The sequence below is a fragment of the Bombus fervidus genome, chromosome 1 (genome assembly GCF_041682495.2).
Source record: "Bombus fervidus isolate BK054 chromosome 1, iyBomFerv1, whole genome shotgun sequence".
Taxonomy (NCBI): Eukaryota; Metazoa; Arthropoda; class Insecta; order Hymenoptera; family Apidae; genus Bombus; species Bombus fervidus.
Window position 1 is genome coordinate 9,535,974 of NC_091517.1, and position 14,609 is coordinate 9,550,582.

General features: G+C 32.4%; 2 protein-coding genes across 2 annotated transcripts; both read right to left on the reverse strand.

Annotated features, from left to right (window-relative positions):
• Nucleotides 1–806: 806 nt before the first annotated feature.
• LOC139998028 (farnesol dehydrogenase-like) lies at nucleotides 807–4,021 on the reverse strand. Its single transcript, XM_072022229.1, has 5 exons — nucleotides 3,664–4,021; nucleotides 3,250–3,376; nucleotides 2,300–2,432; nucleotides 1,612–1,752; nucleotides 807–982 (listed from the first exon to the last, which is right to left on the reverse strand). The coding sequence occupies exons 1-5, from the start codon at nucleotides 3,959–3,961 to the stop codon at nucleotides 920–922; spliced, it is 762 nt and encodes a 253-aa protein (XP_071878330.1). The 5' UTR covers nucleotides 3,962–4,021; the 3' UTR covers nucleotides 807–919.
• Nucleotides 4,022–8,286: 4,265 nt separating this feature from the next.
• Nucleotides 8,287–12,378, reverse strand: LOC139998000 (farnesol dehydrogenase-like). The gene is made up of 6 exons (XM_072022183.1): nucleotides 12,355–12,378; nucleotides 11,925–12,246; nucleotides 10,709–10,835; nucleotides 9,630–9,762; nucleotides 9,211–9,345; nucleotides 8,287–8,714 (listed from the first exon to the last, which is right to left on the reverse strand). The coding sequence occupies exons 1-6, from the start codon at nucleotides 12,361–12,363 to the stop codon at nucleotides 8,655–8,657; spliced, it is 786 nt and encodes a 261-aa protein (XP_071878284.1). The 5' UTR covers nucleotides 12,364–12,378; the 3' UTR covers nucleotides 8,287–8,654.
• Between the last annotated feature and the right edge of the window lie 2,231 nt (nucleotides 12,379–14,609).

The window sequence follows — 14,609 nt, forward strand, 5'->3', positions numbered from 1 at the left end:
AGTCGAAGTCCACGATTTGTCCAATGCCCAATATCACGATGGAATGACACATATATCAGCCATTAAAAACAAATACTATGCTTATTACAAATAAAACAAATACCACGAATAAAATATATAAAATAAAATATAACAAAGCATAGTGACAAAGTAATAACAAGAGTAACTTCGCATGCTCTAGATGATCCAAAGGATCGTGCGCCTATCTACGAGATAGGTAAGAGTACCTTCCTATCCTATATAGTCCTCACGACCACCACGATTCTCACACACGACATCTAAGCACCACAGTTTGGCACATCACTTAATGCGATCAGCGAAATATATATTGAAATAATAAATGAATTCAAGTAATATTTTAGCATAATCTTATATTTAAAACTATAGCAGACCTACCAGAAGATATAAGATTTATATATTTAAGAAATAACTGTTGAACAATGATGTATACTGGGAATTAAGTTGAGAAAATTTACCTAAAAATTCTTACAAAATATTGGACTAAATATTAGCTTCCATATATTAATTCATATGTATTATTTAATTTATCATTCAATGAAAAATAAAAGGCTCTTTTTCTAGTACTTCTCGTTTATTAAATAAAATAATTAATTTAACGGAATATACAAAGTTTTATTTTTTAGAGGATACATCCTGATTTTCCATGTTGCGTTGAATCGAAAGAATCTACCTAATGAAGTTAAACAACTTTCTTACGTTCCTTTACTATTTACTATAAATACAGAACGTTAAAAGGATATCGAAAATAACGAGATATCCCTTGATTTACCCTGATACTTGCAGAGTAGGAATAACACACGGAGTTAGTTGCCATCGTGCAATGATTTAATAGTGTGATCAGGTGTGAGGTTTATTAAAATCGGCAGGTTGCGACATCTATGCGATGACACTCTGTGAGTCAGTTATGCTGTTGATTACCTGAAGTTGCCGCGCCATGTGGTATTATCGTGATTTCCGGAATCTGCAAACATTATGCACACCTTTTGCAAAGCGATCGGAGAGAATCTGCATGCTAATTCCGCAATGTCTTATTCAGCGATTACAGCAAGCAATAAATCCTCATGAAGCGCTCTGATTCGACCAATACATACTACAGTAGAAAATTAAAGAATGGAAAATTCCTAACTCGCTGAACGTTACAGACGACTGGTAACAAATAGCAACAGAATAAGTGTATTCCTCAATGTCTTCATAAAGTTATTGGTGCTAGGAGAATCAGAATTTCTTATAAATATAAACGTATAATGATATAAACATACAAACATAAAAACATAAATGTATAAAGACATAAATGCTTAAAAATATAAATGAATAAAAATATAAAAACATAAATCTAAGATATAAGATGATCGTAAGAAGAAATTCTGACTTGGTATATAAAACTTCGTATACAATGAAATGCGAAGGATATCTGTACGAAACAGATATCTTAAATTAAAAACGAAATAAAACAAGTACAAATGAGGGACCGTGGAAAGGAGACTAATATAGAAGACATTAAAGCTACGGGTTAAAATATGTGACGATAATCTTGCTACAAGATGTTACAGTGTGTATGGTTTTGTGGATAGCCATTTCATCTGTACATACCTCTACCTTTTCCGGCGTTCCCAGCGCGTAAATCACTGCTTCAGCGATGTCCGTATCTTTTAAGGCATAATCATCAGGGATGTGTATTATATTACGAATACTTCTTATCATATCCGTTATCACAGCTCCAGGGCTAATATTCTATTGAAATGTAAAAATAAGACAATGTGGGAATTATATCATATTGTATATGCGTATACTAAACGCATGATTACATTTTATTATTGAGAATTATGTTAATACAAGAGAAATCATAGACAATTCCGTTGAGCCAATTTTAATTATAAGAATAACAACGCTATATATCAAGCAATTTGATTGCACTCCAGATTTATTGTAAAGACGGTAATTTAAAAAAGATATCATCAGGAAACCATTTGATTTAATTTTGAGCAATTTGAAAAAAGTAAGTATTCTTAAAAAAGTAATTGTGTTGTACAACCAAATTAACATTATTAGAAAAATTTAATAAGTTGCCCTGTTAATTAATGAACGTTTATTTTCATTGGTTGTATTAATTTTAGATGTCATGAAGCGTAATCATAAAATATTAGTCGCATTAAATACTAATACATCTTTGCAGGATCGATCTTTATCTTGATAATCTTTATCTTTATCTCGATCTTTACGAACCGACCAACAACAGCATATGTAATATAGTATATATATGTAAATAATGAACTCTTACCGTGATTTTGATATCCAGCTTAGCTGCGACTATTTCGTGACGGAGTTCTGTCCCTAGAGCTCTTAAGCCATATTTACTAGGACCGTACATGCCTAGCAGTATGGTTATAGATTCAAGATATAATCCGGCTACGCTATAAATATGAATTATATTTAAAAATGTAACACTTTGTATGGTTTAATTTGGAGAAATGCACCCCCATTATGGATTTCAATGAAACGTTTTTAAGTTCTTCATCCTAACGTACAAACTACGAGAAAGTAAGCAAATGTGATAGACGTTTCGTTTGTTTTTATGCTTTCTTATGTATTTTTTATGTATGCTTTTTTGGATGTTGTGTATATATCGATAAAAGTTATATCTATTGCGGAAACTATAGAATATAAAAATATAGAGACATTGACAAATTACTGAATTTATTCGATAAATAAAATCATAATTCGATAAATCAATCTATATCTGCGAGACATGCAAATATTCTTTATTTATTTTGGCCACACATTGTTTTAAAAATGAACTTCCCCCCAGTTTCTCTATGCATGATATGTATATTATAACTTTTTAAAATTCTAAGAATTACTTAGACAAAGTATCTCCTGAATTTAATTAAAGTTTATTCCAAGCTAAAACAAATATTTTCTGACAAACCATACTTTACATTATTTAATGATTTCAGTAGTTGTAATTAAGCAAATATATACAATATACATATAAAAATATATTAAACAAAAGCATTATTGCCACGAATAGAGTTTGTCTTGTAATGTTCGATATGAGTTATGTGTCTTACTGTAGATCATTTTATTATGAAAACTGAAACTATATATTTAGATTTAAAAAAAAAAATAAGATTGCAAAGAATGAAAAGCGACATAAAGTAATATATTTTTTCAAACAAAATAGTGATTTTGTAAATTACTGAGGGGATAAGTATAAGTTATTATAATTACCTGGAGATATTAATTATATGACCCCTAGCATTGCATTTTTTCATACATTTTACTGCTTCTCGTGCAAAAATTGCTGGAGCTATCAAGTTAGTATCAAGGAGTTTACGATATTCTTCAGTTTTCGAGTCTAAAACAGAACGTTTATAATTAGATCTTATAAATACAAATATACATATTATTATCTACCTAAATTACAGTAGAACTTCGATTATCTGAACTAATTGTGTGTAGAATGTTGAGATTTTTTACATATTACACGTATTATATACATATATTTTAATTATTTTTATTCTCCCAAGTTTTCTGAACTATTAAATTTCGTATTCTTTTTAGAGTTCTTTCTTGCTGTGGTTTATACCATCTGGTAACTATATTCGTAAAACACCATATATCGATATGAATAAATATTTTTACCGATAATAGGTGTGGAACTAAAAACTCCAGCATTATTCACTAGAATGTCAAGGTGACCAAACTTTTCGTCGATCCATTTGAACACCTTAAGAATATCTTCTTCGTTCGTTACATCGCACTCGATCGGGAAAAACTTATCCTTTCCAATTTCTGTGGCAGCTTCGTGAAGCTTGTCTATTCTTCTTGCTAAACCAACTACTTTAATGCCATGGCTAGTCAGAGCCTTCGATATAGCGAGACCGATTCCTCCGCTCGAGCCAGTCACAATTGCTACTTTTCCGATCCAGCGATTCATCATTCGTATTGCCGTGCTACAAAGTCACTACGCGTGGAAGTGTTCCGTTGTAGTTTAAAAAGAGATTTCGGGCTCTTACCCCTACCAATTGCGGCCACTTGAGACGTCTCGCAGCAACTAACTACTTAACATGCCATCTACAGAGTGCTCAGTTTCAATGCAACGAGTTAAATATCTCAAAACAAAGTGAAAAATACATAAAGGTGTAATACGAAAAATACGGAAAGTTATAGAGAAGCTGAGGTTACGATTCTGGTAACGATCGCGATTATATTTTTTTTATGAAGTATATTAGATACAGGAATTATAGTTATAACTATAGCTATACGTCCGCTTCCCTCACCCCTTCTCCAGAGTTGAATTAGTCAGTGCAAACATTCGAATTACATTACGTAAAGATACGTAATAAATATCTATAGCGACTAGAGTTAATGAGTGTAATTCCTAGTCAATTACCTACCTAGCCAAGTGATCGTTACATGTATTTGCTTTAAATAACTGACTCATATTTAACGTAGCTATTACATGTACTATACTCATAAAATGTTGATGACCCATGATGAGTTGGTCATTACGATTTCTTTTAAAATTTTTTCTCCTGCGAGCGCGTTTCTTGTATGTTTTAACCGAGAAGAATGACGGGTACATGTTGTTGTTACTTTATAATAAAAGATTTACTTGAAATCTTGGATAATCATAGTATTCAATTAAAATCGCAATATTTTCCAATGTGGCAATTCTTCAATTAATGACATAACATTCAAGCGGAACTACCAACGAAGGCTAGATAAGATAAGAAGATTAAATATTGTAGAATTATCACTTTGTTACTTTGTTAATGATGAATAGACCGCGGATTTGTATGTATTTATGAAAAGTTTCGAGGTGTAAAAACACACTTTGGCTAATATTACAAATCGCTTATCTTGTTACATACAAATTCTGTCGATTACTTAGATACACGCAATTTCAGTAATACTACTTGATTAGCTTTATCAATTTTACTGGTAGACATATCGCCGTTCCAGTGCTACAATGACGCAAATACGAAGCAATTTTTCAGGATTCGAAAAAAAAACAATTTTATTTAGTAAAGCTTGTAATTAGGTAACAATGTATATGTTATATAATGTTAAGACAAACAATATTTTTTGCCTTCTCTAGTTACTCTTAAGTACGTCTGTGCAACTAACACTCCTATCGTTACTCTTACAAAGTGCGATAGCCAACAGCGAATATTTTTTTTTCTTTTTTTATTTAACGAGTTTGAACGAGATTGATCACACAGTTTTCTTAAGTCTATGTTACAATTGTTTTATCTTGCACTAGTATTATTTTAGATTACCTTATACTTTATACTTTGTACTTTACTACAGTAGCCATACTGTATGTTTCATACATAATTCCGACTTATAATTCTAGCTTAAGGTCGTGATTATACAAAAGAACGATAAGCGATAGGTCGTCCGATAGGCAGTAAGCGGTAAAGCGGCAAATCGAGCACGGCTGAGCAGCAGAAAATAATTCAAACCTATATCATTGGCTCAATCACGTCTGTGGATTTATTGTATGTAATATATATTGTATGTATGTAATATAATAAGCCGTATAGCAGCTAAGCGACGAATGTATTCACTTAGCGATGCCACGATCTATAACTTTAATTTATTTTATGACGCCCAAACATCTTTTGCTGCTTATCGTTTTTTACTCATCACGGCCATAAAACGCTATTCAGTTTTAAGTGCCCAATAACGAATATTTCCATAAAAACATAATTAAAATTATGAAACTGTTATACTGAAGATATTAGATATGTCTGAGACAGAGAACTTGTCTCAGAAGTTGCAAATTTGCAGTTACGTCATAATTGTCTTGGAACGAAGATATCTACATATATTGTAGGTGGTACATCACACCCGACAAGAATGATTAATTAAATCTTTTTTTTCTTCTACGATTTATCCCAGTTTCATTTGGAACAGAATTATATTTCAACTAGTTACGAAAATTACACTGCATAGTTGGATTGATCTGAAATTTCATGAAACTTCAAATTATGCTGAATGGCTACTCTTCATTAATTTATTTCATTGATCTATGCACTTAGTAGAAATAGAAAACATAGCAAAGACCAGAGAATAATTATCAGTATAAAAAATATACATATATTAAACACGTTGCAACGCATGTTCACTGCATGCGTTACGATTGAAAATTATATTTTATATATTTCTCACATTAACTTCTAGAGCGACATTTAGCTTGACATAATTATGCTTATGTAAGCTGTTAGATATTATTCGTTTTGGACATTATATAAAATGTTATAAATACGATTAATATGCATTTGTGGTGCTCTATTCTGATGATGATTTATATATATATATATATATATATAATATATAACTAATCTGACAATAATGACAGTCCTCCTAGAACAGTAATTTTAAAAAAATATCACCAATGGTGATTTATACAAAATATGTCAAGGCCCTTGAAGATAATTACAATGTCTTTATCTTTCTCCTTGTTCCCTATAACATGTAAGACTAGTAGTACCCTAAAAAATTTCATATAGTTAGAGAAAAAGTTTACTGCTCGATCTTTTGCAAATACATAACAGGATTTCACTCGCTTCATAGAGATCATTAAATAATGATCATATTTAAAAGCACTGGAATTGATTCTGTAATGAGAAAAGAATACATGCATGTATACATTGAATTGTTTGCATTAAATTCTATCATATTTTACACATAGATACCAGAAGTATTCAAGTAACGCTTACTGAGATACTTCATTCTCTGTTTATTCAAAACGTGATAACGTGTATTTTAATCGAATAATTGAGGCTTATCTCGTAGCATTTACTTTTCATATTTGAAAGTCATTCCCAAGTGAAACAAAAAAATAAATAGAAATTTGACAAGGTAAGATTGACTCGCTAGAGAAATGGCATACACAAGATATTCCGTAACTGATAGTACAATCCAGCAATTCTAATCGTAAATTTCGTATTGAATTTATTCAACTTCCACTTTTGCTCGCATTTGTATCAGCAAATGCAAAGTCAGGGATCCTATGACAAGGTTAGGATTATTGTCTGCGAGGATGAATCTGATGCGAAGTCACGGTAACGCTAGAAAGTCACATGCGGGCGCCTCTAGCGCAACACAAAGAAGCCTAAGGAGGTGAGTTCTAAGTTATCAAACAAACTCGATCCGAAATCAGGGTGTAACTATAATTATGTATATTCTAAGTACGCATGCCATATGGAATTATCATAAAAAGTTATAAATAATAATTGGTAAATATGATATTTAATCAATGAATTTAATGTCAAAATTGTTTTGCTCGTTCAAAACATTTATTTCACCACGCCAAAATTCACACTACAGGGAACCGCAAAGAAAGATACATGACATTATTAAAATTAGTGACGGAACGCCGCAAAATTACGAAGATAATAAGAATATCAAGATAGAATGCGTGCGCGAACTACAAAGGCGATATGCATAAGAGAGGAAATGAATAGAGAGTACTAGATTTTACGAACACTAAATTTTCCAGACAATCAATTACTACATATTTATGACGGTTTAAAATCTCGACGAAAAAAATAAGTATTATTTGCAAACTAAATATAACGCAAGCAAGTACTTTGCACAACAGTATTTATACACGTGCATTTGATCGTTGTCGTTCGCGAACAGTTTTAGGAGTCAAGGTCGTCGCTGATAGGCGATCTTCGGACGATCCCACGACCAGCTGCGCGCCGGTAGTAAAAAATCTATATAAGAATGTCGCGAATTTCCAACATTAAACAAATGTGAATTAATCTTCTTTGATGCGCATGTGAATATTAATATATTATCATAAGTAGCCATTAATTATTTCATTACTTCATTACGGACTATGAGGTATAAGTACCTAAGACTACTGGGTACAGATAACACTCAATAGATACATGCGAAAAAGGGAAGAAGAACAAAAAGTTCAACACACGCGCATTTTTAACAGTAACAGCATTTATGTATAATTCAAATGGCAAATAAAAATATAGTGGGAAGTGGATTGGATTAGGACTCTGGAAAGGTCTCATATGTAGCCACTTCCACGCGGTAAGAACTGGCAGCTGATACTTGTTTTCAGAAATTAATCTGTAGAAAACAATGCCAAGCTAAGAACAGTGTAAGACGTCGTAAGATGTACACGCACCAGTTTTAATTATGTGATAAATATATGTAAACTATGTCTATTGTAAGAACTTTACGCACGAAGAGGTATTCTTTTACTATATATAAAGGGATAAATATAAAGCTCCGTTTTCTAATTCACTTCTTTATTAAATAGGATAATTGATTTAACAGAGTGTCCAAAGTCCTACACCATAAACCATTCATACATACATCTTGATTTTACCATATTGCATTAAGATTCACAATCGCTCTCATGAGGTCATCGGTTCTTACATTCCTTTGTATAAATGGTACAAACTTAATAGTAGTAATAATGTAAGTACAGAAGGTTAATTGCATATCTAAAAAAATATGTCTTCATCTACTGTGATACTTGCAAAATAGGAGTAGCACACTGATTTTGTCGCCATTATACATTGATGGAAAGATGTGATGAGGCGTGAAGTTCATTAAAATCGACATGTTACAGCATTTAAGTGATGACTAACTGTGAGTCAATCCCTCTGTGGGTAAATAAATCCCGTGCCGTGTGGTATTACCGTGATTTCCGGAATCTGCAAACAGTATTTGTATGATTATTGAAGTTAATCATTACCAGTAAAAATAATAATGTTCACATAATTTTGACATATCTTCTTAATTGAAAAAAGAGGAATTCTATCATCCTATGATAATAGAATGGTTACTTCGACATATCATAGAAAGAAATATAAAAATTGTATGTCTAGAAAGAAATGAAGGAAAATATCAAGTAGGTAAAATAAAGGAACATAAATAAATAAAAAAATAATAAAATAAGAAAGAAGATAATTCAATAATCAACTGTATAAAAAGGGTTATCTAGCTCTATAGTTGTTATACGAATTATATGAATTCATATAACAACGGAGTAAATAATAGTTTTTTATACAGATATCTTAAATTAGAAACGATATAAAATGAGTACAAATGCGGGAACGCTATAAAGGCAATTAAAGATGTGGGATAAAATGTGTGACGATAATCTTGCTTATAGACGTTATAGTGGATAGGTATTTTATCTATACATACCTCGACCGTTTCCGGTGTTCCTAACGCGAAGATCACTGCTTCGGCGATGTCTCCAACTTTTAATATAAAATTATTGCTCACCGCATCTTGTACACCTTTTATCATATCCGTCATCACAGCTCCGGGGCTGATGTTCTATTAGAATATAAAGATAAAGCAATATGAGTATTATTTGTTCTTATAGGGTATTCATGGTTATATCTGATTATTCAGAATTACGTTAATACATGGGAAATCATAGACAATTTTGTTGAGCCAATTTTAATTATTGAAATAATAACGCTATCTATTAACGCCATGTGTTATATTTAGGTTTTCAATGTTACCACCTTCGAAAATTTTCATTTTCTTGTCTGAACGTATGGACTACAGATAGCATTAAATAATATACTATGCATATGTAAATAACGAGCTGTTACCGTGATTTTGACGTTCAGCTTGGCCGCGTTTATTTCATGGCGGAGTTCTATCCCTAGAGCTCTTAGACCGTATTTGCTAGGACCGTACATGCCGATCGGTACGGCTATAGCTTCAAGATGTAATCCGGCAATGCTATAAATATGCTTCATATTAAAAAATGTAATAATTTAATCAAGCTGTCTGTGAAAAATGAATATAATGGAAAATAGTATAGTTTAATTTCCACGAAATCATGGATTTTAGTGAACCTTTTTTAAGTTCTTTATCCTAACGAACAAACTATGAGAATATAAGCACAGACATTTTGTTTGTTTTCATGGTTTTTATAAATTTCGGATGTCCTGCATATATCAATAAAAATTCTACTAATTGGGGAGATTATGGAATATAAAAATATAGGGATACACAGTGACATTGACATATTACTGAATTTATTCTACATATGAAATCTTAGTTTGGTGAAGCAATCTAATAGGTTCTCCCAAAAGATTGTTTCATTTTATAAAGAAATAATAGATGCACAACATTTCTTATTTTATATTATTTTATCGAATTATGTATGATCCATTCTGTTCCATTGGAACATATGAACAACACATGATAATAATATTATTTCCTCATAAAACGAACGAAACTTTTGGTACAACCTAATATATCTGGGCGAAATGCAAATATTCTTTATTGATCCCGGCCTTATATTGTATTGAAGATAAACGTCTTTCCGTTTACTTGATGCTTGACATGTCTGTTATAACTTTTGTAATAATTCTAATAATATGTTACGAGAAGTGTTTCATGAATTCAACTCAAGTTTACTCTAGAATGAAACAAATACCATTTGAAAAACGATAGTCTTATTTTGTAGTGATCGATATAAAGGTTACACGTTTTGCTTTTGTTTTCTCCGTTTGCAAATAAAAGATGAAAACTGCTTCTTTAGTTTAAGAAAAAAACAATTAAGATTTGAGAGAACAAAGGGAACAATAGATTCATCGGCATTTTCCACAGATGTATTTAACCGACGCTGGCATCAATAAATTACGGAGAAAATATATTCTTATGTAATACATGGAGTTACCTGGAGATATTAATTATATGGCCGCAAGCGTTGCATTTTTTCATAGATTTTACTGCTTCTCGTGCAAAAATTGCTGGAGCTATCAAGTTGGTATCAATGACTCTACGGTATTCTTCGGTTTTTGAGTCTGTAACAGAATATTTACGATTATTTGATACAAACAGAAACGTATCTGTTAGTATTATTATATATCCAAGCTATTATTAGTAAGAGTAATTGAATATAACAGTCGGGACATGTAAAAATCAACGTTTAGATAAAATAACTTCAATTTCGCGAGTAAAACTGTATTATTTGTGTAATATTTGACATTTATAACATTCACATTTGAAAATAATGACTAGAACAGCATCATTATTCTAAAATAGTAGATACTGTAGGGAATCACACAACTGGGAACAAAATATGAATTATAATTGAAAACATCAGTCGAAAATATCAAGCACAATTTTTTTTATCAGATTTGATTTTCGTAAAAACTGTACAGATATGTCTTAAATACATGTACCAACGTTTTTATATGGTGACTTTCGCTAATTTGAAAGAAGAAAGTCTTGATCAAAACCTGATTAATATAAACCTAAGTTTCGAAATTGCAAAGCAACTGCTAGTAAATTATCAATAAAATATCAGTGATAACTTATAGCTAACAATATGTCCAAATAAACACTACTTAGAGTTTGTAATAACTCAAAATCACATATCCTGTCACATCAAAAGTTCCCATTTGTTTATTTGTACGGTTGAATTTCTGGTCTAACAAAACAAATGTTGTAATGCTTATGTTTTAATGCAAATGTATGTAAATACTCCTTCCTAGTACTAAGGTATGCCTTCAACAGTAAACTGATGACATCAAGATTAAATTAATCGAGCACAATAATTCAGAGAAATGTTTGTAATCACTCGAACGGTTATACTGATAACGAAATTGAAATTTTCTTGAAATTTTCCACACAACCAACTTCTCAGCTAATACTGAGGAAATCTGGGACACTAACCCCACATCAACACTATCTGTTCAACGAAAGCTTTCCTACTACAGATAGTAGATAAATGAATCAAAATTACTGTAACCATTTTACACATGTATCACAATAATATAACTCATGATTGCTAACAATACTTAAAAAGAAAGAAGAATACAGAAAAAAGGAAAATGAAAATGAAAGCACATTTGTAAAACACCACATATCAACATGAATAAATATTTTACCGATGATAGGTTTGTCACAAGCAACTCCAGCATTATTCACTAGAATGTCAAAGCGACCAAACTTCTCGTCGATCCATTTGAAAACCTTAAGAATATCTTCTTCGTTCGTTACATCGCACTCGATCGGGAAAAATTTATCCTTTCCAATATCTGCTGTAGCTTCGTGAAGCTTGTCCATTCTTCTTGCTAAACCAACCACTATAATGCCATGACTAGCCAGAGCTTTCGATATCGCAAGACCTATTCCACCACTGGAACCGCTCACAAGTGCTACTTTACCGGACCAACGATTCATCATTCTTGTTGGCACACTGTAACGTAACTGCACATGAAGACATTGCGTTACGTTATATGAAGAATTGCACGCACTGGCCTTGATTTCGACCAATCAGTGTTCACCCATGATATGTCGTAGCAAGTAAGTACTTACATAATACATTACATTCTGTAGAAACGTGTTTGTAATGGCTTTCAATTAGCAGGGCTCGTACATCAAATGCAACTAGTTAAATATCCCGAAACAGAACGTGCAAAATACAGAAAGATTATTCAGTTGTAAATTGTAGAGAGACAGATAATGCGATCATGTATATTCCGAGGAGGATAGCAATTTTTTTTTATTAGAAACATTGGATACATAAATCATAGCTATAACTATAGTTCCACACAATCAGTCCCCCTTCTCCTACAACGAGTTTAGTAGTCATAATTAATCGGTGTAAATAATCACAGCAATCCACTACTACAAAGACACGTACTATGTATCTACATCGGCTGCATTTGCTAAGTACAAATTCTAATCAAACATCGATGTTCAGGTAGGAACTTTTGTCGAAATGAAAAGCTAGTTTTAGAACTCCATTTATGGTATTCTTTATATTTGAGCTGGACTTGCGTTGTGGGTGATAGTGCTACACTAGTGTAGATGTCGCTGCTGTGGTAGTGCTGCTTTTCTTCTTATTTTTGTATCGTGGAAAAAAAATCGGACTCTGATCTCCGGGATTTGAACCCGGAGGCCTAATGTTCGTAACCTAAGGAGCTAACCACTTCGCTGCCGTTGTCCGACATTACTTAATGTCGTCCGGTGGTATTTGCGATCGAATGCCGCCACATGCTCATTGTTATGTGATTTATATTTATATTGACAAAAAATAAAAACTAGAATACAAAAATAGCTCTCTATTCCATAAGATCTCGAAAACCTATTCTACACAAGTGATTGTTACATGTTTTTGCTCATAACAACTGAGTCATGTTACAAAAAGACTTACAATACTTATCGAGCACCACAGCTATAAAATAGCGATGAATCATTGTGAGCTGGATATTTCGATCACTTTGGCAGCTTCAGTGTCACAAACGTGCTTCTTATTTGTTTTAATCGAATAAAACGACGAGTACAAGTTATTATTACTTTGTAATTGTTGATTTACTTAAAACCTTGAATAATGTGTCGTACATGTGACTCTGCTATAATTTTTAATTAAGATAGCAACATAAAGTGTATTTTAGTCGAGTGACTCATGCTTATCTTGTTATATTCACTATTGATATTTGAAAGTCATTGCTAAACGTGACAGTTGCGAAATGCAAAAGTAAGTGAATAGAAATATGATAAGATAAAATTGACTGGTTAGAGATGTTACATGTACAAGGTATTCGGTGACTGTAGGTGCAATCCAGCAATTTGAATCGTAAATTTCTAATTGAATTGATTCAGCTTTCACTTCTGCTCGTATTTGTATTCATAAATATGTTACATGTCAAGGCTGTGAGTACCATGATACGGTATTTTATGAAATACGGTTGCAATTATTTTAGTCGAAATGTTTCAAAGGTCAGAGAGCGCATATCAAGTTCTGGATAGTTGTATGCGAGGATGAACTTGAGTCGAGGTCAGGGCGCTTCTAAAATGAAGTCATTTGTAGACGCTCCTGGCACAAACATCAAGAAGCCGAAGGAGATTCAAAGATGGCGAACAAACTCGATCCGAAATCAGCGTGTCACTAGGAGAAATGGAGCAATGGATCTTGATACGAGAACGTGGACCTGTTTAGGGAATTGGACAATGACCCTAACGGCAAATCGGGGAGCTTTCATTAGGCATGTTGTCAAATTGTTTTGCTAGCGCAAAACATTCATTTCACCGCGCCAAAATTCACACTACGGGAAACAGCAAAGAAAGATACATGACATTATTAAAATTAGTGACGGAACGCCGCAAAATTACGAAGATAATAAGAATATCAAGATAGAATGCGTGCGCGAACTACAAAGGCGATATGCATAAGAGAGGAAATGAATAGAGAGTACTAGATTTTACGAACACTAAATTTTCCAGACAATCAATTACTACATATTTATGACGGTTTAAAATCTCGACGAAAAAAATAAGTATTATTTGCAAACTAAATATAACGCAAGCAAGTACTTTGCACAACAGTATTTATACACGTGCATTTGATCGTTGTCGTTCGCGAACAGTTTTAGGAGTCAAGGTCGTCGCTGATAGGCGATCTTCGGACGATCCCACGACCAGCTGCGCGCCGGTAGTAAAAAATCTATATAAGAATGTCGCGAATTTCCAACATTAAACAAATGTGAATTAATCTTCTTTGATGCGCATGTGAATATTAATATATTATCATAAGTAGCCATTAATTATTTCATTACTTCATTACGGAC

Coding starts and splice junctions, on each gene's coding strand:
- LOC139998028 (XM_072022229.1), bottom strand. CDS start 3,961: ATGATGAATCGCTGGATCGGAAAAGTAGCAATTGTGACTGGCTCGAGC. Junction 3,377..3,663: donor TAGTTCCACACCTATTATCG/GTAAAAATATTT, acceptor GTTCTGTTTTAG/ACTCGAAAACTGAAGAATAT. Junction 983..1,611: donor GAACGCCGGAAAAGGTAGAG/GTATGTACAGAT, acceptor TAATGTTTGCAG/ATTCCGGAAATCACGATAAT.
- LOC139998000 (XM_072022183.1), bottom strand. Junction 10,836..11,924: donor TTGTGACAAACCTATCATCG/GTAAAATATTTA, acceptor ATTCTGTTACAG/ACTCAAAAACCGAAGAATAC. Junction 9,763..10,708: donor CATATAATTAATATCTCCAG/GTAACTCCATGT, acceptor GCATATTTATAG/CATTGCCGGATTACATCTTG.